At 39.6% G+C, this 27,515-nt stretch overlaps 3 protein-coding genes across 25 annotated transcripts in view; 1 reads left to right on the top strand and 2 right to left on the bottom strand.

The window, feature by feature from the left end:
* The window catches only part of NEK11 (NIMA related kinase 11), a 256,069-nt gene extending 255,002 nt beyond the window's left edge, over nt 1–1,067 (bottom strand). For 15 of the 18 annotated variants that reach the window (XM_077865207.1, XM_077865212.1, XM_077865209.1 and 12 more), the window contains exon 1: nt 675–812. Coding sequence is in view for 1 of the 18 variants with exons in the window: in XM_077865206.1 (XP_077721332.1) it covers nt 675–844 (170 nt within the window). In the remaining 17 variants the exon portion in view is untranslated. Of the gene's footprint in view, nt 1–674 lie in introns of all 18 variants that reach the window. The other 3 variants (XM_077865224.1, XM_077865204.1, XM_077865206.1) reach the window with 2 other exon arrangements.
* ASTE1 (asteroid structure-specific endonuclease 1) lies at nt 875–10,983 on the top strand. 2 transcript variants are annotated; one of them, XM_077865226.1, is made up of 4 exons: nt 877–1,203; nt 2,392–3,717; nt 9,569–9,779; nt 10,919–10,983. In XM_077865226.1, exons 1-4 carry the CDS (start codon nt 1,171–1,173, stop codon nt 10,966–10,968), a joined length of 1,620 nt encoding a protein of 539 aa, XP_077721352.1. In that variant the 5' UTR covers nt 877–1,170; the 3' UTR covers nt 10,969–10,983. The 2 variants fall into 2 exon arrangements, with proteins under 2 accessions (XP_077721353.1, XP_077721352.1); XM_077865227.1 differs by lacking the exons at nt 9,569–9,779; nt 10,919–10,983 and adding an exon at nt 8,510–9,008 and having other exon boundaries at nt 875–1,203.
* Nucleotides 10,984–11,271: 288 nt separating this feature from the next.
* Nucleotides 11,272–27,515, bottom strand: part of ATP2C1 (ATPase secretory pathway Ca2+ transporting 1) — a 138,272-nt gene continuing 122,028 nt past the window's right edge. For all 5 annotated transcript variants that reach the window (XM_077865198.1, XM_077865202.1, XM_077865199.1 and 2 more), the window contains one exon: nt 11,272–11,834. In XM_077865198.1, coding sequence (XP_077721324.1) covers nt 11,739–11,834 — 96 coding nt within the window. In that variant the 3' untranslated portion in view covers nt 11,272–11,738. The remainder of the gene's footprint in view (nt 11,835–27,515) is intronic.

Consider the following 27,515-nt stretch of genomic DNA (forward strand, 5'->3'; position numbering starts at 1 on the left):
GGTGGTGAGAGGAGGGAAGAGAAGACTTAGAAAGTCGGATGGGAACCGTGAGAAAGGGGAGAGATGACCTCCTGCAAACTGACCTGGCTGGGGGCAAAAGACAAGGGAAGGAGCGTGTTCATCACGGGTTCAAGTCAAGTAGTTCTCTTCCCTTGTCATAAAGAGAGGAAGCAGGTCAGACACCAGATTCTGCTTAAGTGGAACACTAACCTTTTTTTTTTTTTTTAATTTTATTTACTTATTCATGAGAGACACACACAGAGAGAGGCAGAGGCACAGGCAGAGAGAGAAGCAGGCTCCCTGCAGGGAGCCCGACGTGGGACCCTACCCCGGGTCTCCAGGGTCACGCCCTGCGCCGAAGGCTGCCCCTCCCCCACCGAACCCTAACCTTAAAGGCAAACCTTAACCTTAAGGTAAAACGAACATTCCCTGCCTCAACTTCTTTTTTAAAAAAATTACATTTTCGCAAAGCGGGCTAACATATACGGAGGCGGCGCCGGCCACGCTTCTGCTCCGGAGGCGGGAGCGGATCTGGGAGGCGAGGAGCCAAGGGAAGCGGAGGGGTCGCGGGCACGGAGGCCCCCGGAGGCCGAGCCCCGCTGGGGCGACCTGAAGCCATCACCGTCCGCCGCTTCGGGGAGCCCGGCGCGCCGCGCGGGTCGCCCTTCGCATACCTTTCGGGGCCGAGGGCGGAGGAGCTGCGGCGCCAGGCCGTGCCCACGGTCCCACCCGTAATTGGGACGGACGCCGGGCAGGTCTCCCGTAGGTGCAGCAGCCCCGCCGAGCCGCCCGACCTCGGGGCCAGGCTGTTGCGCCCCGTTGCCAGGGAGACAGCGTGGGGCATGCTGGGAAGCGGCGGGAGGCGGCACGGGGCGGGCGCCGAGGCGGAAGTGTGCGGTGACCCAGGTGGGCGGGGAAAGGCGACCAGGTCGGGCCCGCCTGGCTCTCCTAACGTGGCAGCGGCCCTCTCGGAGCTGACATCCCCGCCTGCCTTGAGCGACCTCGCGCCCCGCGGCCCCGGAGCCCCTGTGCCCCCGCGCCCTCCGGCTCCACCAGCTTCCTGGACGCGAGCTTTCCCAGTGACGTCATACGCGGCGACTTCCGGTTCCCGCTCCCCAGGTCGGACCCTCACGTGCGGGCGGTTCCAGCAGTGGCTCCTGCAGCCTTTTAATGGAAGGGCCGGCCCCGGGGAGGACGGTGCAGGTGCGCTCGGCTGCTGGCCCGGGTGGCCGGTTATGAGGGTTGTGGAGGAGCGAGGTGTGAAGGCCTGTGTTTGACGACTGGCCTCAAGCCTTCTGGGCGCCTTCCTCCGACCCAGCACACGTTTGTTCAGCTCCTGCGAGGCCCTGTAATTAGCTTAGGAGGAGTGGCCACGGCCTCCGTTCGCATAAGCTTTGCAAGACAGACGTCAATAAATAACTGCTATACCAGATAAGATGCTGAGGAGGGTAGGGCCAAAACTGGGGTGAACTGGCGTGGGCGCAAAATGCAAGGGGTGCCCCAGAAGTCTGTAATCAAGATAGACACATTTTAATGCAATATAATTAAAAATCAAAATCAATGCAAAAGAAATCGGGCGTCGATAAAAATCTCATGGTTTTTAAATAAAGACCGTGCCACGCTGAGCCCTATTGGAGCGGGAGGCCCAAGGAAAAGCTAGTAACACACACTCTGTGACTCCAGTTAGCCAGAGAGGGAGCGATATTCTTGGTCCTGAGCCAGATATGCAATTGCAAGAAGAGGGAAAGAACCTCTAGTTAGGGTGAAGCTGGGGAGTTCCTGCATGCATGTAGCAGTAATTTTCCTTACTCAAAACTATATGCCAATTAAGATGGGACTGACCACAAGCCAAGGCCTAAACGAAATTCCCAGACTGATTATCAATAAAGAAAAACTGGATGGGTATCATTGACCCTACACACTTTCGTTAACTGAAGCCCGGTACTCTCTGGTTCGTTAGTTATGAGAGTGAGAGGGTATCATTTTTATAGCTCAGGACTTTTTATTTTGACCCCGCGAAAATGTTGTTGCAAGGTGATGACTGTTATGTTTCCATATCAGAGCCCGCAGTAGGCTCTGTTAGTATGTCAGTAATGGGCTTTAACTGATTTTCTTTTAGAATCAATAGCCTCCACCCTATCCAGAGATTAAACTCCATGAAACCATTGCATTTGTGCCTTGTCACACATGGGGAAAGCAAAAGAGAATGAAAAGGCACTCAGCTAGGTGGTGTTACTTGAGCATCTAGGTAAGAATTGAGAGGCTAACACCTAATATGTTCTGTTTAAAGAGCTGTTCATAACATTTGATGTTGGTTTGTGGTGTTGGAAATTAAGACTCGGTCCCCATTAAACAGCATTAGTTGAAAGTGTGTTCTGCTGTTTTAAACAGGCAATTCTTCAGACAGTCATCATGGGTATTCGAGGACTAATGAGCTTTGTGGAAGATCATAGTAATGAGTTCTTCACTGATTTGAAGTTAAGAGACACAAAAATTGTCATTGATGGCTACGCTCTCTTCCACCGGCTTTGCTTCAACTCAAACTTGGAACTTCGGTATGGAGGAGACTATGATTCTTTTGCAGATGTTGCACAAAAATTCTTTGAATCACTGTTGGCTTGTAATATCTGTCCATATGTTGTATTAGATGGAGGATGTGATATTTCCGATAAAAAACTTAAAACTTTAAAGGATCGAGCTAGGGAGAAGATCCAGATGGCTCATTCCCTTTCTGTTGGTGGGGGTGGGTATGTGTGTCCTTTACTCATCCGGGAAGCATTCATACAGGTTTTGATCAAGCTACAAGTGTCTTTTGTCCAGTGCTTCTCAGAGGCAGATCGGGACATTATGACACTGGCTAATCATTGGAATTGTCCTGTGTTATCATCAGATAGTGACTTTTGCATCTTTGACCTAAAATCGGGGTTTTGCCCCTTAAATAGCTTTCAGTGGAGAAATGTGAACACTATCAAAGGCACACAAGACTGCTATATCCCTGCCAAATGCTTTTCCCTTGATGCATTGTGCCATCACTTCAGCAACATGAATAAATCTCTACTACCTCTTTTTGCGGTGCTATGTGGAAACGATCATATTAATCTACCCATCATAGAGACATTCTTAAGTAAAGTGCGTCTTCCTCTTGGAGCTACCAGTTCTAAGGGGAGGAGACACCACCGAGTTCTGGGACTTCTGAATTGGTTATCTCATTTTGCTGATCCTACTGAAGCACTCGATAATGTTCTGAAATATCTCCCAAAAAAGGATCGTGAAAATGTTAAGGAAATTCTCTGCTGTTCCATGGAAGAATACCAGCAATCTCAGGTGGAGCTGCAAGACTTTTTCCAGTATGGTACTTATGCTTGTCCAGCAGCCTTGAATCTGGATTTACCCGAATGGGTATTAGTGGCTTTGGCCAAAGGCCAGCTCTCTCCTTTCATCAGTGATGCTTTGGTGCTAAGACGGACCATTCTGCACACACAGGTAGAAAATATGCAGCAGCCAAATGCCCACAGAATATCTCTGCCCATCCGGCAAATCATTTATGGGCTTCTTCTGAATGCTTCTCCACATCTGGAAAATACATCCTGGAATGTATTGCCTTCTCAGCCTCTAGCTTTCAGTGAAGTGGAAAGGATTAATAGAAATATCAAAACATCAACTGTTAATGCAGTAGAACTGCCCAAGGATCATTCTGACTTAAGCAAATTGACTGAGGTAAGTGTTTGCAACACTAATCTAGTATTTATAAAGTACTTTACAGGTCCTTTCACACATATTATCTCTCTTAATATAACCAAATGAGGTTGGTTGCTCTATTCCCCCCATTTCATAGCTGAGAAAACTAGGATTCAAAGTGGGTTACTATGTAATATCTCAGCCAGAGAATTGCAGTGCTAGGACTGAAACCCAGGTCTTTTAGCTCTAGATTGCCACTTCCACTCTACTTCAGTAGTCTGTGTTATTTTGCAGTTATTATAACTACTTTGTTGATACTTAATAAATTGGGGTTATGTGCCTTTAGAAAAAAAGGAAAAGGATAAAATTCCGAGCTGCAAAACAAAGTGTGCCTGAAGGCATTGATCATAGGCATAACTAATATATTAGACTGCATCAGATTTCAATTAACAAGATTAATATTGATCCTTGGGCCTAATTTTTCATTTTTCTCAATGAGGACCTTTTTTGTTAGGATTTAGGTTTATGGGATCATGATAATTAGCTTGATATTGAAAACATGATTCTTAGCATAACTCAGTGTTGTTAAAACCTAAGTAACTCTCAGACCAACCCACTTTTCAAGGTAAAACCATTTTGGTTTTTTTTGTTTTTTTTTTTTAATTTCTTTTTTTTTTTTTTTTTTTAAATTTTCATTTATTTATGATAGTCACACACACAGAGAGAGAGGCAGAGACACAGGCAGAGGGAGAAGCAGGCTCCATGCACCGGGAGCCCGACGTGGGATTCGATCCTGGGTCTCCAGGATCACGCCCTGGGCCAAAGGCAGGTGCTAAACCGCTGCGCCACCCAGGGATCCCGGTAAAACCATTTTGGATCCCAGTGTTTATTTTGTTGTTTGTAATATTACACAGATATGTTAAAAATTATAAATAGAGAGGGGCACCTATGTGGCTCAGTAGGGTAAGCATCTGATTCTTGATTTCAGCTCAGGTTATGATATCAGGATCCTGAGATTGAGCCCCAAGTAGGGCTCTGTGCTGGGCATGGAGCCTGCTCAAGATTCTCTCCCTTGCCCTCTACCTCACCCTCTGCCCCTCCCCACCCCTATGCTCTTACTTGTGCTTGCACTCTCTCTCTCAATAAATACGAAATTGCTTATGCTAATACAATTAAATTTACAAATTAAATGCATATAAATTTACAATACCAATTGCAGTGCCTATTGAGAGTTTTCTTAAATCCACCTAATATTCAGATTCAGGAGACTTAGCCTAGACCTTTCCTGGTACCAGTTTACTCAAGCATGTAGGACAGCAACCATACCTTCCCAGCAGGTTTGAATCAGGCTTTCCTTTCCTTTGGGAGTTTTTGCAACAGTCTACACTACTGGTTCTCCACTGGAATTATTTTGTTCCCCTACCTCCCACAGGGGACATTTGGCAATGTCAGGAGACACTTTCGATTAGCAGTACGCAGGTTGAGGGGGAAGGGTGTTGGTATTGGCATCTAGTGGGAATAGCCCTAGCATACTGCTAAATATCTTAAAATGCACCAGACAGCGCCACACACACCCCCCCACCAAGGCATTATCAAGCCCCAAATGCAATACCTGACCTACACTGATGAGGGACTAACCTCTTTAATCTCATTAGTGCCAACTCAGGAGGAAATGAGCAACACATCCGATGGGTACCAGTGCCTCCTTGGCAATAAGGAATGACTGCTAATGGGAACGGGGTTTCTTTTGGGGGCTGCTGAGATGTTCTGGAATTAGTGATGGTTGCACAAGCTTATAAATTTACTAAAATCACTTTAAAAGGGTGAATTTTATAACATGTGAATTATATCCCAATTAAAGTCTCACTGGCCGCCTTCCCCCTCCTTTTTTGTAACAATTCCATAAACATAGCTTCCAAGCTCCCTGCAAGGGCCATGCCTAATTACAAGTCACTGCACTCAGGGAAGCCCCGTGATATGATGTCCCCATCTGGTGTTTACAGTTCATTTATAGTTCAAATCTAGATGCAATTTTACAAGTTATTTTTACCATGTAAGTAACATAGCTAATTTTACGTTTCTAGGGTTATAGATTAGAAAGTTGAGCATAGGTCAAATTCCAAATAGAAGGAATTTATGAAACCTTCACCCATACCAATAAAATTGAAATTAGCAACATTTTAAATGATGATGTTTTGTTGAAATTACATTTCTCCTCACAACATAAATGGTGCTATGTGGGAGAGTTTTTAAAACTTTTTTTATGGCTTTATTGAGAAATGAGTAAAGTGCCCATATTTAAAGCGTAAGCTTTGATGAGTTTGATGTTTACATCTGTGAAAACATCCTGCAATTAAAATAATGAATATATGCATCACTCCTAAAAGTTTCCCCTTGCCTCTTTGCAATTCATCCCTCCCTGAGTATGTACACAAAGAACACAGATGATTGTACAGCTTCATGAATTTTCACCAACTTGACACCTCCATGTAAAGCACACCCAGATGAAGACACATAATCAGTACCCCAACAGTTTTCCCTAATGTCTGGTTCCAGTACCTCCTCTCCCACCTCCTATAATCACTATCCAGACCTTTAACAACATTGAATAGTTTTAACTGTTTTCATATTTTATAAAAATGGAATCATACAGTATGAATTCATCTGGCTTTTTATTCAACACGATGTTTCTGAAATTCATATCACTGTGAGAAGCTATAGATCATTTATTTCTTATTGCTGTGTATTATTACATTGTGGGAATATACCACAGTTGATTTTTCCATTTTGCAGGCGATAGACATTTCGGTAGTTAGCAGTTTGGGCAATTATGAATAGTGCTATGAACACTCCAGTGCCTATCATCTATAGATAGTATGGACACATTTCTATTGTATATATTACTAAGAGTGGAATTGTTAGAAGATATGCATATGTTCAGTTTACAAGATACATTGCCAAATGGTCTTGCAAGGTGGTTTAACCAGTTAGTATTCCCACCAGCAGATTATGAAGGTTCCTCTTAATTTACACTCATGTGAACACTTGGTGTTTTTTATCCGTAAAAAAAATTTTTTTTAGCTATTCTGATGGTTGTATAGTGGCATCATTTTAGCCAATTTGGTAGGTGTTAATTGCATTTCTCTAATGACTTATTTGAGCACTTTTTATGTGTCCATTGGCTGTTTCACTATTCTGTTATGTAATTTTCTGTTCAAACTCTATTGCTCATTTTCCTATTGGTTTATTTCTATACACACATCTTTTGCCAAATAACATGTGAATAGATTGTCAGATTCCGTAGATTTTCACTCTAGTATGTTTTGATGAAGAGAAGTTCTTAATATAGCCCAATTTTTTTTAAGATCTTATTTATTCATAAGAGACACAGAGTGAGGCAGAGACATAGGCAGAAGGAGAAGCAGGCTCCATCCAGGAAGCCAGATGTGGGACTCAATCCTGGGACTCTAGAATCACGCCCTAAGCCAAAGGCAGACACTCAACCATTGAGCTACCCAGGCGTCCCAATATAGTACTATGGTTATCACTTCTGTGACCTACTTAGAAAATTACCATTCAAGGTCATGACAGGTTTTTTCTCCTTTCATATTTAGATCTATGATCTATCTACAACTGATTTTTTGTGTATGGTGTGACATAGGGATAGGGTACTTCTTCATATGCAAATCCAGTTGAGTCCATGAGTATAGCATGCTGATTATACTCCTTGCTAAGTGGAGATGCCAAGTGTTCTCATCACTTACCTGTATTCAGAGTAAAGTGAAATTCTGTGTGGTGAGATCTTTCAGCTTTCTCTTGGCATAAATTAATTCTGTATTTAGCTCAGTGTTACTGGCTCTAATTAGCCCATGATAATTCTAAATGGTATCAGGTGCAAATGTGATTCCAAAGACAAATGCAGTATATGAATACATATTTTATGATAGTTATCTATTCGAGTTAGTAACACTTTATATGCCTTGTGCCAGCTGTTGTAATAGAAACCTTTATAGTTATTTAATTTCCACAGTAACCAGATAGGGTAGGGTTTTCATTTTGATTGTTAGTTGCAATGGATAGAGCTCCATTCAAGCTAACCATGAGCGGTTAATCATAAGGAGATGGAAGTGGATTATTCTTTGGGAGTAAGGCAGTGCCACGACCAGTCTCTCTGGGTGTCTGTTTCCCTGTGGATTTTCTTCTACAGGCTTGTACTTTCCTTCCCCTTGGTATAAGGGAGAGTTGTTGTCATATGGGATAAAACCTAACCAGATTTAAGGGCTGTGAGCAGACTAGTTCCTCTTTTGTTTGTTTTGTTTTTGTAGTTCCTCTTTTGGAAGGGCTAAGAACTAGTGGGTTCCATAAAACATCTTGTGTAATTCATTATAATGCCCATTTACAGATAATCAGAATGACTGTAGAAACACTCAGAAACTTGCCCAGTGCTGTACAGGTAGTGAGAGACAGAACACCTCTAAAGTCAAAGCCCAAACTCTGCTTTGTTCGTAAAAGTTGTAACTTGGCTAGGGAATTCAAAAATTTAAGCATTAGATCTCAGAAAAGAATTCCTTAGCTTATGTATTTCCTTAGCTTTACTTGGTATGTTTTCCTACCAGTTGAGATAATAAAGAGTTTGTTTTACTTTATATTTAAGTAAGTTAATTGTTACTTCCCATAAGGAGTGATTATACTGTAAAGCATTTTAAATATTTCTAATTCTAAAGTTTATCACAGTATCAAAATTTTAAAACCAGTGTTTATAAATTAGATTTAATACTCTCACACATCAGTAATGAAACTACTTTGCCAATTACGATGTGTTTTATTTCAGGTTAACAGGTCCATTCCCAGCTGTCAACACAACACAATGATTGACCACAAACTCGGTTTTAGATAACGGAGAAATATTTCATCCTTTCAGAAAGTTAAGAAATCCTTTTCTGGCTGCATGCAGACATTAGGAATACAACTGTTTGTTTTTTTTGTTTTGTTTTTTTCCCATAAAGTTTGATCATAAAAAGTCCTTCTAAAGGTGCCCTTTTAATAGTCCTAATTTCCTTATTTGTAGAAATGTGTGGCCTATAAGGTCCCTTATGGTTCTTAAGATTCATTAAGGTAAAGTTAATTCAAGAAGCCTGAAACCCTCATAGCTATTAACTTCCTTTTATTTGAAGTACACTCTAAAGCATGGAGTAAAAGTGAGTATGGAGTTTTATTGTAAACACGATACAGGTAGTCCTTAAATCTTACTATCTCCCTTGATGTTTCTCTCACCTCCAAGCAGCCACCCTGGAATAATCCTTGTGTGGGAAAACAAAGATAATAAAACATTCACCTGGGTAGGGACAAGAGACAGGACCCAAATAGAAGGCTGTATATGCCACAAAGGGTGCATATACTCTATGTTTGCCTTCTGGAAGTGATCAGTAATGGCATCGTGAAGAAGGCAGGGTCTCAATATTCACTGGAAAGTAAGAGTAAGGTTGAATATACATCTTTGTGTCTCAAAGCAGATAGTTAAAATGCAGATTCCTGGGTTCCTCTCATATTTACTGAATCAAAATTCGGGGGTTGGGACCTGAGGACTGAATATTTTAATAAGCTTCCTAAGTGATACATGCACTGAAGATGTTCACCAGCCTACATGGAAGATGGAATATCATGAGCAAGGGCTGTGTAGTGGGGGTAGACAATATAGCCATTCAACCATATTTATTAAGCACCCAGTGTTTTAAATGCTTTGAATGTTGCTGATTTCTTTCCATAGGAAGATAAGAAACTGACAGACAATTCATTTGCATTGAAGTCTCTTCAGAGTAGGAAAAAAAGAAAAAAAACACCAAAGACATTCCCCAAAGTAACTTGCAGGATGTTTGGTATGTATTTTCAGCTCTCGTTGGCCAAACGTCAGATACTTCTGTTAGAAACTCTGAAGGTGAAACAGACCATCCTGGAACCAATCCCTTCTTCATTGAAGCTGCCCATTTCTGTCAGTTGCTATTGGTTGCAGCACACAGAGGGCAAGGCAAAGCTACATCACCTCCAGGCCTTACTGCTAGGGATGCTGATGGGGCCCTTGCATGCCATAATCAACAGCCCTGGTAGGTATCTGGAAATTCCAATATATATCTGCATGTTACTTGCATGTAATCGTAAGTTTAAACAAAGAAATATTCTTGGATTATTTACTCCCATCAGTTATATCCACAACTTAGGAATGGAGGCACCGAAATATCATTCATTCACTGGCAAATATTTTTGATCACTTCTGTGTGTCAGGCTCTGTGCTGCAGAACTTGATTATAAGGGCACAGCAGTGAAAATGTGCTGCCACTGCCTAATCCCACGTGCCCTGTGGCACCTAATGCTTTCATCTATGAAGTGTGAATGTGTAATGTGCCAATTACACTCTGTATTCCATGTACCCTATCCCTGTCAATACAGTGGCAACATCATCACTAAAAACTGATTTAGAATTGTCCATTCGTGAAACTTCGGAATACCTACAACCATATCAACATTTGTACTTGTGCTGTTTTTTTACTTTTTCTCCACTGTTAAGTTTCAATTAGTGTGTTAGTGATGGTAGAAATAGTAACTTTCCTATTAGAGAAATACACTTTAAGGCAATTTAGATTTATCAGGTGAAGTATTTGACGATGCATTGGAGCACTTCAATTCTCTCGTGGAATTAAAGGATTATGAATGCTGTAACACTTTATCTAGACATGTATAATCATTATCACACTCCAGAGCAGTGATAATATCTAATGGCCATTAGTTATGTGTGGCTATTAACATTAAAACTTCAGCTCCAAAAAAATAAATAAATAAAAATAAATAAAACTTCAGCTCCTCCTTGACACCAGCCACGTTTCAAGTGCTCAGTAGCCACATGTGGCTAGAGGAGGCCGATTTGGACAGCAGAGATACAGAACGTTCCCATCATCGCTGGAAGTTCTGGTGGGTAATACTACTCTGGAGTTTACTTTTTAAAGTAAGTTAAATGAAAGAGTGAACCAGCATAGATTCCAGGACACCCCAAGTGTGAGAGTAGTTGTCAGAAGGGATAGCCAACTTAAGGCCCACTACTAGTCAAGACACAAGTTTAGGGTATTTCCTCCCATTGAATAATAAATAATGAATGTAGTTTAAGAATATTCTCAAAGAACAAGCCTGTTAGGTGTTTACCTGAGTCCAACAGAAGGGGCACGTCAAGGGTCTGTTTCTTTTCTTTTAGGAATTGTGGACCCCGCACCCAGGCAGGCTCAGTGCCTTGCTGCTCGCTAATTGGTAAAAGGTGGGCCTCCTTTTTATTACTTTCAAGTTGGTCCAGTGTCATTTTGCACCTCCCTGCACAAGCAGACCTGCAGAAACTTACAGCTGAACACACACTACACTCATTTCCTAGGGCTGTTTCTTGCTTCTTCACCTCTACTATGTGAAGTAGATGACTGACCATACTCTCACTGAGTTATGCTTTTGTTTTCCTCTCATAAAGCAGAAGTTAAAGTGTGCTTTAAACACAGAGGCTGTGTAAGTGCACTATAGCATAGAGGCCTCCATGGAAGGAAAGTTAGTGAACAAGAACAGTGAGGAGAATGATATTTAATAGTAATTTGTATTTTTCAGAGAGACAGATTTAGGGCTTGGAGAGTTCAGATGCAGATGTGTTTAAGGTCAGGTGGTAGACCAGGGGAAGAGATACTGTTTTAAGGAAAAATAAATAATTTGGGGTTGAGTAAAGTTAGGTTGTCATTAAAAAGGCATTTCAGTATAAATATTTCAGTTTATACAGCAAGGCTTTTACATTGACGTGAAAATAGTAAAGAGCCAGAAGAGAAAAGCAGTTTGGTTATTTAAACTAATTTTTTTTTCCTTATGGAATTCAAAGTTCTATATAGAGAGAAAATTACAGGCTATACAGTGTTTTTGGAAATACTGCCCTTGGGTTGTTTCTTTGTCTAGATAAGGAAGATCTGCGGGAGGATGGTGCTAGGATGTTGTATGAAGAGTTCCAAAGAGTGAAGGAGCAGACGCGGCCGGGCACGAGACTGGACTTAGACACAGCTCACATCTTCTGTCAGTGGCAGTGCTGTCTGCAGATGGGGATGTATCTCAATCAGCTGCTGTCCACTCCTCTCCCGGAACCAGACCTAACTCGGTAAGCACCACGGGAAACTAGTTCAGATGGCTGCACACAGAAGTAAATACTTTTATTTATACTTAAAGCATATAAGCTATGTTTAAAAAATTAATCTTAGTGTAATTGGTCTTAGATCACTATTATAGCTGAAGAACTGGAAACAGGAGAAATACTAATTTTTTTCCATATTCTCAAAAAATTTCTGTGATTAGATCAAATATTTTAAAAAGTCCCTTAAAGTAAAAAGCTATAGAACTTGTTCCTTCATTTCTCTCAGGTCTTTGTTCACATATCACTTTATAAGGCTTTTTCTGATTACCCTCCTGGAATACTACTCTCTACTCCAGTCACTCTAGTTCTACTACTCTTGGATTTTTTAATTGCATTTCTTACCACTTGGCATACAGTTCACATACTCATTCAAATATTTATTAAATGCCTACTTTATGCCAGGGTGTAATGAACAAAATATTTTTTTTAAAAATCTGTTGTAATGGAGCTTTTTTCCTAGTGAGTTGACCACTAAGACACTTCAGTGAACTTTGTCTAGGGTTTTTGTTTTGCCAGGTAAGTATGAAGAAGGGAGAGGCAGCCTGTATGCCAGTAAGTGATTATGTTTGATTATGGAATTAAAGCTGGGTAAGAAAGGAAGGGTAGCAGTAGTGTGTGAGCCAGTGAAAAAGTGCCACATTCAGTGGATTGGGACATCCTGGTGATTGTCTATACAGGAGATCCTAGAGGGAGGGAGGAAGATAAAGGGGAGATTGTTAGCAAATGGAGCTGAGATTATAGATCTCCTTTGTCTCTCTCTACTTGAATGTGAACACTGTGAGGACAGGGACTTAGCTATTTTATTTACTTTTGTAGCCCTGGTGCCTAACATACAGTAAGTACTTTAATATTTGTCAAAGAAATGAGTGATGTATGTATGAAGGCATATAAAATACGCCAGTGTGACTAAATGTTTTAAGGTATAAAGCTTCCTAAGCAGTAAATAGTGTTAATACATCCCTGGGCCTAATATCTGAGCTAACCCTAGAACCTTGTACCAAGTAAGATTAATTGGCCTTTGACCTATGGATTTTTTATGCCTTCCTTAAATAGTTTAGGTGATTCTTGAGTGGATCCTAACTACCACAAATCCCTTTACAACAGAACAGAGAAAAACAAGACCAAATAGTTATCTTCATAATAACTTCAGCAGAACTATTCTGGTATCTCAGCATTACTAGAGCTTTTTAAATGATGATCTTAACCTGATTAAATGATGGTCCTGCATCACTTGCTAAGGCACCAGTTGATCATCTGGCATTAAGTTATAAAATTTGTGGCTTCCAGTTAATCTCATCTTCAATTTCTAAAGTAGGTTTTCAGTACGTGTGAGTCAGTGACCTTGCAAAAGATGCCACTAAATTTTCTCATATTTCAAGAGAATGCCTATTTAGTTTATCAAACATATTTAATTCCTTTTCTTTGAAGTGTTAAGAGGTCTGCTCAACTTTGGGCTGGTTGTAGAAGCAGCAAAGCATCTCTCATTTAATTTGTTGATAAAAAGTTTTTAGATATCACCAGCCAAGTTTGTAATAACAACTCAGTTCCTTCCTTCAAGGAACAGATTTTTCTTAAGTAATTTTAGTAATAACTCTACAGAAGCAAGAAGAGTTCTCAGTGGTTAGCTGCATTTGTTGAAGCCATGTTAATGATCATTGTCTTTGCACTGAACCTATGCTTTACTAACACTTTTCTCTCCTGTTGAACAGACTGTATAGTGGGAGCCTGGTGCATGGACTATGCCGACAGCTGCTAACATCAACTTCTGTAGAGAGTCTCCTGAGCATGTGCCCTGAAGCAAAGCAACTATATGAACATCTGTTTAATGCCACAAGGTCATATGCCCCTGCTGAATTATTCCTACCAAAGGGTAAATCAAATTCAAAAAAAAAAAGGCAAAAGAGACACGGTACCAGCTGGTCAAAAAACAGAGTGGGAACCACCTCAGACACTAGATGCTGGTATGAGGGAAGCAATCGGTTTGGGCTATTAATGGTTGAAAACTTGGAGGAACATATTGAGGTCTCGGAGCTTGAATAAACTCAGTCTGCAACCAGAATTATAATCCTTAAAACTTCTGTTACCTCCCCCTTGAAATGATTAACTGTTTTATTTAGAATCTGTTAGGGGATAAACATTTTAAGAGGCAACCTTTGAGTCCCAAGGTATTTTGTATTCTGCTTTTAATAAATACAACCTGATTTCAAGAAACTTCTGTATTTTCTTAAACGCACTTAAAAACATGTTTGTACTTCTTACGTTCCATTTCCGGACATTAATAATAAATCTGTAACCTTTCCTTTGCAGCAATTCAGCCAGCTATGTTTCCAAAACAAATAGAAATCTTATTTCAATTATTTCCTATAAGCAGGAACTGGGTTATCATCATTTCAAAACATTTTTTTCTCAACTGTTTCCTCTTCATCCTTTATTCTGAAAGGTCTGAGGCTTCGGGAGAGAAAAGTGAGGGAACCAGACAGAAAGCAAACACCTTTAAGTACTAGGGAAATGAGACCATGGCAGGCTTGAGGAATACTTTATATGCTCCAGGGTTTTTTTTTTTTTTTTTTAATGCTCCAGGTTTTAAAGCAGAAGTTGAAACTGTATGGCTCCAACAAATGAAGCAATAGCATCCTGAGCTCCTAGATAGAGGAAAATGAGGAAACACTATGAAGAAGTTAGAATATTAGTGATCTATGCAGCAATACCAGAATCTTAGGTCTGCGGGAATTGACCCATTAATGGGATATGAAATTAATGAGTCATAACCAGCATTTTTAAGTGGAAATCATCAGACATGCATATCATATATTAAACGGTTATGCAAAATATATTTCTTATTGTGGATTGCAGTCAAAAGACTTTGAAAGGCACTGCTCTGGAACACACTAGAGGCTGCTAAAATTATAAATACCAACAGAATTGTGAAGGTGCTGGTCAGTTCCAAATAAATAACTTGAAAATAACAAGCAAGTGGAATGAATCTAATTGGGCAAGATCTAGAAGATCTGAAGGTAGATTCCCAGCCTTTGTTTTATTTGCACTTTATTTGCAAATTGTGTTCTTTTCTTGAACTGTACTCTCTAAATGTTATATTCTATATTCCATCAGTGAGAACCCTAAACATGGCTTTAAGCTGCCATGTAAGCTTAAACTGAACAGGCCTATGTTCAGTTCCCAACATCTGGCAGACAAGTCTTTCCACATTCCTAGTGAGAACCATACTAGGGAGTAAGCCCAGCATCACACTTTCCAAGTGCTGACTGGCAAAAACACAATCTTACTTGTTTCTAAAGTTTTCAGCCCTAAAGACTGGCTTCTGTTTCAAATAAAGAGTTCTTGAAATAAGGAAATTTTTGTTTATTTTAGGAGGAGCGCCTGGGGGTCTGTACCAAAGTTCTTTTTATGTTTCTAAAGAGATGGTTATCCAAAAAAAAAAAAAAAAAAAATCAATAAAGCAGTCATATGCTCTATTTTTGATATGTGTTTTTCCAATTGTAGATCTAATGGGGACTACCAGCACATTAAGTCCTTTGTTATATAAAAATTTTCTTTTTCTTGATTCCTGCAGTTGGGGGCCAATGTGGAAATTACACCCAATATGAGTCTCTTACTTCCTGGCTTTATTATTAACACTGCTTTTGCAAACCACCAGCCTTGCATGAAAAATCATTTCTACTTCCACTTTGGCAAGTACCTGGCTTGATAGGCACCAAACTGAAGAGTGTATGGGCTACAAAGTTTAATTAAAAGTCAACTGAATTTTATCATTCATCTTTTTTTTTTTTTCATTAAAAGGAGTTTTTCAAGCAAAAAGACCCTCCTTCAGTAGACACCGAAATCAGGTTCCCTTCTCTAGCCATTGCAATCAGAGCCATTCACTTGAATTACTCATCCTTTTAGAGAAGGAGTTAGAATCTAACAATGCTCATTAACTTTTACTCTGACAATTATGGAGTTACCTCATCCAATTATAGGTCTTCTCCTGGATATATAAGTGAGAGGTCATAGGCACTCCAAGGTATCTGAGGGGTTTACCAAAGAAATAGGACATAGTACCTGATCCCCAAAGTCATATTTAAGTAAGCTGCTTGGGGAAGACAACACATAATGAAATAACAAGGACATTTTATAAAGCAATCTGTCAGCCACAAAATGGCAAAGTGCAGATTGAATGCTCAATAAAGAGACAGCAGTCACCAGGATGAGGAGAGGTTAAATCACAAGATTCTCAGATTTGGCTCTGAGCCTGGGTTTTACTAGACAGGGATGTAATTCAGAGGAGATCCTTGGGCCATGGAAACACCTCTGTAGGTTACAAATTCCATATTCTATTTGGAAAGTTTGTTTCCTATTTTTCACAAGTCTTTAGGTCTTGCTTTTTCTGATTCAATTCTAGCTAATGAAAGCTCACCTGAGGCTTTGGAAATGTAAGTCTCCAATTAGCAGTTTAAGTACCAAAGGGACTCTGGATAGTTTTTTAAAATGAATAAATTTTAGTAATAAAGTTGGACAGAGAAAAACACTACACTACAATCATGTTCTATCTAGTTGTAATAAAGTTACTTGAACTTCATTTAGACAAGCCCTTTTTGAGATACCTAGACCTAGAAAGTTTAACTTCTATATCCTGTAACTATAAACTCTAAAGGCTTTTCAAGATGACTGATCATGACAAAAAATTCAAATTAGTTTTAGTATTTAAGTTTAGATTTCTAATTCAAATTATAATTTTAGAAGATAAAGACCTTTCTAAGTAGAAAGGTCTTAGGATTATCTTTTCTTTTGTGCATAAAATAATGACTATTCCTCAGTTACCCTATCTGTAACATAGGGGATCAAAGTAGTTCAAATTGTTACATAAAGACAAAATGACATGTACTTTTAAGTTACATCATCCAGTGCCTGGCACTAGAAATACGTAAGGAATGCCAGCCAATACTGTTACAACCACACAAGAGCAAAGCACCCACACCAAGAGCAAAGCAAGGGATCTGAGGAGGAGAGAGAGGGGGCTGGGCAGAAAGATCAGACCATGACACCAGTGGTTACTAGAGCTAATGCAGAAATTTTACAGAGACAAGGAGATCAACACCACCAAATATGGGCTAACATGGGAAGGGCAAGAACATGAAAACATTAAAACTTCAGAGTTGGCTGGCTAAACCACACTAAAAGGCAAAGTGCCAAGAGAATGTGAATAGGCAGCCAAGTTCAACCTTAGAAAATAATGAAAAAAGACCAGAAAGAACTATCCCTGTGGGTATATGCACCTCCTTGCCATTTTTTCTTATTATCAAGGACTCTTCTGTATTGTTTTTAAAATCCAATTGAAGAGCTCTGGGTATGTTTAAAGAAAGGAAAAAATTGAGCACCTGGATGGCTCAGTCGGTTAAGCGTCTGCCTTCAGCTCATGTCATGATCTCCCAGTTCTAGGATGGAGCCCCACATCCTGCCTGCTCAGCGGGAAGCCTGATTCTCCCTCTCCCTCTGCCACATTCCCTGCTTGTGCGCGCGCTCTCTCTCTCTCTCTCTCTAATTATAAAATCTTTTCATAAATTATTTGAAAAAAAGGAAAAAATTAGTAGCAGATAAGACCACTTCCTATGAATTTCCTTTTCCTACAACTGCCAGGGTTATATACTGGCCTTACTCCCATAATCCTAAGGAGGCCAAAGCAAATTTCCCCCTTTAGTGAGCTTTCCAGAGTTCATTGGGTGCCACTCTCTAGCACCTGTTATTTGGATGGCTGGCACACCATCAATCCATGAACAGCACCCAGAAAGTAGTCACCCCCAAGACTAAAAAATATAATTTCACTTCTGTAAAAAGACAACTCTCACTAGTATCTGACTCCAAACAGATCAACCTTGTATTTTTAGTGAGGTGGATATAGGGTACTTGGTACACTTTAAGTGTCTTACACATTGATGCATTCAGTCGACAGCTAAAAGTGATTTTGCATCTTGTATCAATTTGAAATTAAATATTTTGGGAAGTAGTTTTAAAAAGATGCCTCCCCACTTTCAGCAACTGCTTTCTAAACCATATACGGTAAGCTGCTTCAGTATTTCTTTCCAGGTCTGAAATTTGCTAAAATCCAAGTTCATCCAAATATAGAAATTCTAAGAGGACCTCATGTTGAGGAACGTTTTCAAATTCAAAGGCATGACTGAACCAGGCCATGTACAGTCTGTTAAGATGGGAAAAACAGATAAATGAGGTAATACATGGAAAAACATTTCCAGGTATCTTATGCTTTGGGGTGCAATTGTAAATGGGATTGACTTCTTAATTTCTCTTTCTTCAGTCTCATTGTTAGTGTATAGAAATGCCACTGATTTCTGGGCATTGATTTTGTATCCTGCCACGCTACTGAATTGCTGTATGAGTTCTAAAGGATCTATACCCTCAAAACTATAGAACACTTCTGAAAGAAATTGAGGAAGACACAAAGAGATGGAAAAATATTCCATACTCATGGATTGGCAGAATTAATATTGTGAAAATGTCAATGTATATAACCCAGGGCAATATACACGTTTAATGCAATCCCTATCAAAATACCATGGACTTTCTTCAGAGAGTTAGAACAAATTATTTTAAGATTTGTGTGGAATCAGAAAAGACCCCGAATAGCCAGGGGAATTTTAAAAAAGAAAACCATATCTGGGGGCATCACAATGCCAGATTTCAGGTTGTACTACAAAGCTGTGGTCATCAAGACAGTGTGGTACTGGCACAAAAACAGACACATAGATCAATGGAACAGAATAGAGAACCCAGAAGTGGACCCTGAACTTTATGGTCAACTAATATTCGATAAAGGAGGAAAGACTATCCATTGGAAGAAAGACAGTCTCTTCAATAAATGGTGCTGGGGAAAACTGGACATCCACATGCAGAAGAATGAAATTAGACCACTCTCTTTCACCATACACAAAGATAAACTCAAAATGGATGAAAGATCTCAATGTGAGACAAGATTCCATCAAAATCCTAGAGAAGAACACAGGCAACACCCTTTTTGAACTCGGCCACAGTAACTTCTTGCAAGATACATCCACGAAGGCAAAAGAAACAAAAGCAAAAATGAACTATTGGGACTTCATCAAGATAAGAAGCTTTTGCACAGCAAAGGATACAGTCAACAAAACTCAAAGACAACCTACAGAATGGGAGAAGATATTTGCAAATGACATATCAGATAAAGGGCTAGTTTCCAAGATCTATAAAGAACTTATTAAACTCAACACCAAAGAAACAAACAATCCAATCATGAAATGGGCAAAAGACATGAACAGAAATCTCACAGAGGAAGACATAGACATGGCCAACATGCACATGAGAAAATGCTCTGCATCACTTGCCATCAGGGAAATACAAATCAAAACCACAATGAGATATCACCTCACACCAGTGAGAATGGGGCAAATTAACAAGGCAGGAAACAACAAATGTTGGAGAGGATGCGGAGAAAAGGGAACCCTCTTACACTGTTGGTGGGAATGTGAACTGGTGCAGCCACTCTGGAAAACTGTGTGGAGGTTCCTCAAACAGTTAAAAATATACCTGCCCTACGACCCAGCAATTGCACTGTTGGGGATTTACCCCAAAGATACAGATGCAATGAAACGCTGGGACACCTGCACCCCGATGTTTATAGCAGCAATGGTCACAATAGCCAAACTGTGGAAGGAGCCTCGGTGGCCATCGAAAGATGAATGGATAAAGAAGATGTGGTTTATGTATACAATGGAATATTCCTCAGCTATTAGAAATGACAAATACCCACCATTTGCTTCAACGTGGATGGAACTGGAGGGTATTATGCTGAGTGAAGTAAGTCAGTCGGAGAAGGACAAATATTATATGTTCTCATTCATGTGGGGAATATAAATAATAGTGAAAGGGAATATAAGGGAAGGGAGAAGAAATGTGTGAAATATCAGAAAGGGAGACAGAACGTAAAGACTGCTAACTCTGGGAAACGAACTAGGGGTGGTAGAAGGGGAGGAGGGCGGGGGGTGGGAGTGATTGGGTGACGGGCACTGGGGGTTATTCTGTATGTTGGTAAATTGAACACCAATAAAAAAAAAAAAGAAAAGAAAAAAAAGGATAAACCAAAAAAAAAAAAAAAGAAAGAAAGAAAAATAGTGTACAAAGAAAAAAAAAAAACCTTTCCAGCTTGTTTCACTGGATCTAGTTTTCAGGGAAAAAAAAAAATCAAATTTCACATGAACATGTTGCAATGCACATGCAATCACATCACTTTTATTCCTAACCAGTCTTGATAACATTTTAGGCATCTGGTTAAAATAGCAGACTCTTTCAATATTTATATATTTATGTATATACATATGTGTACATGTATACACATATGTACGTACATGTATACACACGTATTTTAAATAATCTTCTAATGACTTTGGAGACACTTGGGAGATTTCTGTGTATAATGTATCTCACTGGTCATCAGGATCAGGAAACACCTAGGAATGTTTCAGTTTTTTTAAAAAAAGCTGATCAGAATATATCAACTGAGTTTTTGATCATTTATGACTGAATCATTTATGAAAAAATTATGGCATAATGCGAGTTAGCATATAAACTAGGAAAACTCGTCTCTGTGTTTTTAAATATAATTGGTTTTTTGAAGGATTAACTGAGGTGCTGTTTCTTCTTGAAAAACTGCCATGCGTCTATCTGGGCATTACTCTCCCTATATCTTCTTCTGTCTGATTCATGTGTGTTACACATTATGGGAGAATAAATCAAAGGATGTTGATGGGGATACCTAGGTGGCTCAGGCTGAGCACCTGGCTCCTGGCTAGGTGTGGCTCAGGGCATGATCCCGTGGTCTCAGGATTGAGTCCCACGTCAGGCTCCCTGCCTGGAGCCTGCTTCTCCCTCTGCCTACATCTCTGCCTTTCTCTTTCATGAATAAATAAATCTTAAAAAAACAAAAAAAACAAAAAAAAACAAAGGATGTTGACAGGGAAAACAAAGTCTACTGTCTATTATCTCAATGCTTGCTAACATGAATACAGAATAATAAACTGTATTTCATGATAAAGGAGAGGTTATGTGGATTAATCCACCTGTTGGAAGAACTTGGCTGTGATGCGGAAACTCTTTTTTGAGTAAATATTTATCACATCACTCTGAAAAAAAAAAATGGTGTTTGTAAATGTGCCATTGAGAATTGCTATAAATTATTGTTAAAATTGCTATGGTGATAACAGCATTTTTATACCTTCATAAAATACTGGCAGGAACTCTCTGTCTTCAGATTTTCTATTCAGTTGTCATTCATTTCCGTAGGATGAGGTGTAGTTGGGAAGTTGGGGAACTTGGGATTCTGTTATGGATATGCTGTTAGATATATCTTTTAGGCACTTAAGTAGAAACATCTGCTGGGCAGCTGGATATGCCTGAAGCCTAGGTTAAAGCCTCTGAGTGTTGAGATTATAAAGTGTTTTCCTCTTCTTCTATTTATTTATTTTTAAAGATTTATTTGAGAGTGCATGAGTGAAAGCGAGCCAGCACAAGTGGGGGGAAAAGGGGCAGAGGGAGAGGAACAAGCAGACTCCCCGCTGAGGTTCAATCCCAGGACCCTGGGATCATGATCTGAGCCCAAGACAGATACTTACCTGACCAAGCCGCCCAGGTGCCCCCCTTTGTCTTCTATTTAAAAACATCTCCAATGAGGGCGGTCCCAGTGGCTCAGCAGTTTAGCACCGTCTTCAGCCCAGGGCCTGATCCTGAAGAGCCGGGATCAAGTCCCACATCAGGCTCCCTGCAGGAAGCCTGCTTCTCCCTCTGCCTATGTCTCTGCCTCTCTGTGTCTCTCATGAATAAATAAAATCTTAAAAAAAAAATCTCCAATGAGTATGTTGTACTATTTTATGACCAGAGAGAGGTAAGAGTTGATGCCTCTAGAAAGGATGGCATCAAGAGAGCAAGCTTCTGATGTTCCCTTGTCTTGTCCCAAGAAAGTATGGAAAATAAGAGGTAAAAATGGTGGGTTGAGAAGGCCCTTGTTGTTGACATCTGAGAATGGTGATATCCATAAGCCCAAGTTTCCAATCACAAAGTACTGTAGTCCTTCAAGCTCTCATATGTACGTGAACAGTCGTTTTTTTAAGATTTCATTTGTTTGTTTACTTACTTGAGAGAGAGAAAGAGCCTGCCTGGGGTGACGGGCAGAAGAGAATGAAGAGATAAAGAATGTCTCAAGCAGACTCTGCACTGAGCATGGAGCCTGACACAGGACTCAATCTTATGACCCTGATAACAACCTGAGCCAAAATCAAGAGTGGACGCTCAACCGAGCCACATGGGCACCCCACTAACTTTTTTAAAAGACAAACTAAAGAAACTGACCCTATTATAATAATTATAATTTATGGGCAGCCTGGGTGGCTCAGCGGTTTAGCGCCTGCCTTCAGCCCAGGGCCTGATCCTGGAGCCCCAGGACTGAGTCCCGCGTCGGGCTCCCTGCATGGAGCCTGCTTCTCCCTCTGCCTGTGTCTCTGCCTCTCTCTCTCTGTTTCTCATGAATAAATAAATATTAAAAATAATAATTATAATTTCATAAAGTTGTAAGTCTGACAGCCAAGGGTGGTTTGTCAGAGGAATCCACTGAGAAATATTATTGCAATTTTACCTTAGAAATATAATAAATACTATGCAAATATATTCTGGTTTGGAACATTATGTTCTGAGAAAATACAAGAGTGCATTTTGCCTTAAGATTGTGCTGATAGGATATTCTGGTTTGTACTATTACTAAACTTTGTCTTCCCTAAACAGAATAACATAAAAAAGCCTACTCAAATTAAGCTTGTTTCTGTGTTTGTGTTAGGAAGAAACAGCTAATGAGAGAGAGCCCTCATTTCTCTTCTATGTATGATAAGGAGCATAACTCAGATGGGAAAGCAGATCAGAACACTCTACCCATTCATTATAAAAACAAGAAGCCTTGGTGATAAGGTGGAACCAGTAACAACTGGCATGTCCTCCCTGTTGATGATAATGTTCTGAGAACAGACTAAGACTCTCTGACTTCCTCCATATAGGAGCCTTGGGCAGAGACTTAGAGCTGAGTCACTGACATTAAATCTGGTATCAAGTTCATCCATCCCAGAGATAACATCCTGTTGGGACACTGGAAGGTAGAGAAAATTGATGCCACTTCCTGTCTAGTCTACTGAATGCAGTGGATGGGCCTATTTTCCTCTTTTTGAGTATCTATAGGAATAGGCAACCTTTTTCTGTAAAAGGCCAGAAAGTAAATACTTTAGGTTTAGTGAGCCATATGGTCTCTGTTACAACTACTCACTTCTGTTGTGGCATGAAGTAGTGATAAATAATACATAAATGAATGTACATAACTGTGTTCTAATACAACTTTATTTACAAATCCAGCAGCAGACTGATTTAGTTTGTCAATCCCCAAATTAAATCAACAGCCCATGTAGGGAAGTATTAAAATGTTTCCCTAATTTGCAACACATCTAACTAAATCATGTGCCATCCAGACCTACTCCATAAATACAGTCATAAATTCTAATGCAATCCTATTATATAACCGTATTGAATATGAGAAACATGAAAACATAATTCATTTGTAACTTCCTAAAACTGATTTATTAATGCTTAAATATAAAGTTTTTCATGTCTTTCCTATCAAGCAAATAATTTTTACAATCATCTATTTGGTTGGGGCCTGCTATAAATGGGCTCCAAGGATAATATTTTGAAAGACCTGAGCAGCCCTGGTGGCACAGCGGTTTAGCGCTGCCTGCAGCCCAGGGTGTGATCCTGGGGGCCCGGGATCGAGTCCCGCATCGGGTTCCCTGCGTGGAGCCTGCTTCTCCCTCTGCCTGTGTCTCTGTCTCTCTCTCTCTGTGTCTCTATGAATAAATAAATAAATAAAAATCTTTAAAAATATACATATTTTGAAAGACCTGCCTAATAAATTTTTTCGTATTATGCTATTAAGATGCAGATGTGATGAAGAAAAGCATGTTTTCAAGGCATTTTAGCATTTTCTTTATGACCATAAGATGGCACCAAATTGTTATTCAACTAACAAGCACTTTAGCATAAGAAAGGCCTTAATAAAAAATTGTTTTTAATATAATTGAGTGGATTAGTATCTAAAAAAAAGAGAGAGAGTTGTATTAAAAAACACATTTTGTTTAGAGTTTAAAAGCTCAGAATCCAAAATGGATCTCTAGGTTTATGAAGAACCATTTGTCCAATTTCTGGCACGATGTGCTTTGTTAAGACTATGAGGTATGGATTCTACTTAGAGGGTTACTAAGTAAAACAATGCAATTATTGCTGAAGAAATAATGGTGACAGGACAACCCTGATTTAGATATGAAATGCCGTTTTGCCATGCCTAACAGTCATGGGACCAGCAGAGAAATGTGGGGCTTTGCCCAGAATATGTCAGTTTGGTTACACTTAAACAAAAAGGGAAAGAAATGGCAAAGTCAGGCATGTACAGTAATCTATCTGCATATGAAACAATGTCTACCTGGGGTAGCTATACCAATGCAGGCAGTTACCACACTCACAATAGCAGGTTTAGGTTAGAAAAGAATTTATAAAGATCAAAACTAATGGTTACTCAAAGTTCCTCCCCAAACTTCACCACTTAAATCTATTTTGAACGAAAGGAAACAATTATATCAAATTTCTGGCTATATTTATCAATGCGGTGGCTTGAACTTAAATTTTAATGCTTTCTAAAATAAAATTGCATAACTTAATGCCCAAACTTATGGATGGATTTATTCTTCATAGTATTTACAAGAAACTGTAACACACACACACACATACACACACACACACACACACACACACCTTTACAGTAATCTGGAAAGGCCACGCTGATTGGCTCTTCAGCTGGGTATTGAAGAACAGGTAAAAATTCTAATTCTCAAAACTGAGGCAGAGGAAAACCGTTTTAAGTTGAAGGAATACTATCCAAAAAGACTTCTAAGTGGATTGTGTTAGAACACTGTGCGGGATATGAGGCTAGAAAGATCCAAGGAAGAATTACGACTAAAATGGAAAAGAAAAAGCAAAACATTGCTTTCTATTCTCCTGCCATAAATCTCTCAAGGCAAGCAGCTGCTTTCTAGCGTTAATGTCATTCACTGAGTCCATTTCCACACCCAGCAAACTTCAGTCTAAGCTACCCAGTTCTTTGCTTATTTTCTCTCACCTCTTAAGAAAAGTGTCTTACTGCAAATATAAAAAAGATGTGCTCCCAATATTCAGATCAGTGTCTTCCAGTCAGTAATCTTAACAGATTCATCCTGAAAGCTCTGTAACAGAGGAAGCTGAAATCTTATCTTTTCCCCTTGCATTCTGAATGTTTGCTGAACTTCACATTATTATACTAAAAAAACTACTTTCAAAAACTTTCATTCTGTCAAAGCCAAGTTTCCATTCATTTATTGCTTTATTTTTAGCAGAAGGATAATGCCTGTAACAAGAAATTATTTTCCTACATTATACTTTGTCAGCCATGGCTTTAAGTCATATTGTGCTAAAACCTCATCTAACATGTCCACTGGGAAATCTCAAGGATACCACAGACTTCCATTTCAAATTGACCTGTGTCGCATTAAAGGCTGCTCAGCTTCAGTAATTCTCCCAACAGCTCTATTATCTAAGCCAGAAAGCCCAAAACAGGTATTTTCCACATTTTTCTTTTCTCCCACCTGGTCATGTCAATACTATCTCCTAGAAGACAGAAACGCCATGCCTTTCTTTCCATACTACCACAGCTCAATTAGTCCCTCTACCACTTAAGCTTTTACAATTCTCTTCATCAGTCTCCCTATTTTGTCTTTACAATCCACCCTCCAGGCTTCCAAGATAAAAATCCAAACTCACATCACGCTCCTGAAATCTTCCAGCATGCTACCACTCAAATGTCTTTACCCTTCACCACTAGGCTCCTGACTATCTGTCCAACCCTTCACATTATATACTTCCTCCCGTAACTGTTTCAAACTCCTTGAGGTTTTCATTTGTTCCTTCCAGCTCTCCACCAACACCTCTAAAAGGCTGTGTAATTGATTGCAATATTCTGCTGCTTCTAGGCTGAAGATTCCTAACTTAAGGTTCAGGTTCAGATGCTACTAGTTCTAGGAAATTTCTCTGACAACCCCTTCCCATGAAGCTGTTTCTCTCCTTTGACTGCTATAACTTTTGGGGCAGCATTTACCACTATGCCCAATATATATCATATTGGTCTCCAGGTTAAGACTCAAGGATTATACAGGACATATACTTATGTAAGTATATGTCCTGTATAAAAGAGATCAGAAAGATTACCAATAAGAAAGATATACCTTTTATGGGTATAAAAGGTAAAAAATGTTTTTAGCATTCTGAGTGTGGTTACTGCTATTACATAAAGCCTGTATATCCTGAAGGGGGGAGGTTTTTTAAGTTGTCTAGTTTCACTTTGTTTCATCTCTGGATGAAACTCCCCAAAGGCAAAATATTACCTCTTATTTCTTTATAAATCTAAACCCTACAACAATATTTGCAGTCTATTTTATCTACATTAATATCAAGGACTGGTTAACCATTATCCATTATCAATAATAACCAACTCTGAAAACCAGAAATGAAAATAAGGTTGTTTAACAAGAGTTAATAGTCATATCAAATACTAAGCTCAAGGAAATCTAATTAGGAGGATAATCTGCTTGTCCAGTCACATACCAGTAAGAATTAATATTTACCCACACCATGTCTTAATACACAAATAAGTTGTTTGGACTGTAACTTAGTCTAAAAAGGCATTTCAAAGAAATACCAATGTCAAGGGAAACTTCCAGTAAAATGTGTGGTGGGGGGATCCCTGGGTGGCGCAGTGGTTTAGCGCCTGCCTTTGGCCCAGGGCGCGATCCTGGAGATCCGGGATCGAATCCCACGTTGGGCTCCCGGTGCATGGAGCCTGCTTCTCCCTCTGCCTATGTCTCTACCTCTCTCTCTCTCTGTGTGTGTGACTATCATAAATTAAAAAAAAAAAAAAAAAGTGTGGTGGATTCATCTTAATGTATACATATTTTCAAAATAATGTGCAAAGACCACTACTAACTTCCACGAAATCGCTTATTAACAGTTCTATTCCTTGCTAACTCTGTTCATGAGCTCTTGAAGGGCAGGAATGCCACCACCATTTTATTCTTAGCAAACTCCAGGTACTAAGTAATAGTTTACTGAAATAACAATTTATCCATCCAAGTTTTTGCTTAAATCATATGTGGAAGTAAAATGCAAATGAACTGCCAAGTGACAAAGAAAGCAAGGTAAAGTTAATTAAGGTTCTTGGGTATGATATTGTTTGCCACCAATTCTTTTTCACTGAGAAACTATTTTAAGAATGGCCAATACTCACTTTATGTCCTGTATAAAAGAGATCAGAAAAATTACCAATGAAAAAGATATACCTTTTATGGGTATAAAAGGTAAAAAATGTGTTTTAGCATTCTGAGTGTGGTTACTGCTATTACATAAAGCCTGTATATCCTGAAGGGGGAGGTTTTTTAGGTTGTCTAGTTTTACTTTGTTTCATCTCTGGATTGTGCTAGCCCCAGTA

Source organism: Canis aureus, chromosome 22 (genome assembly GCF_053574225.1).
Source record: "Canis aureus isolate CA01 chromosome 22, VMU_Caureus_v.1.0, whole genome shotgun sequence".
NCBI classification, from domain to species: Eukaryota; Metazoa; Chordata; class Mammalia; order Carnivora; family Canidae; genus Canis; species Canis aureus.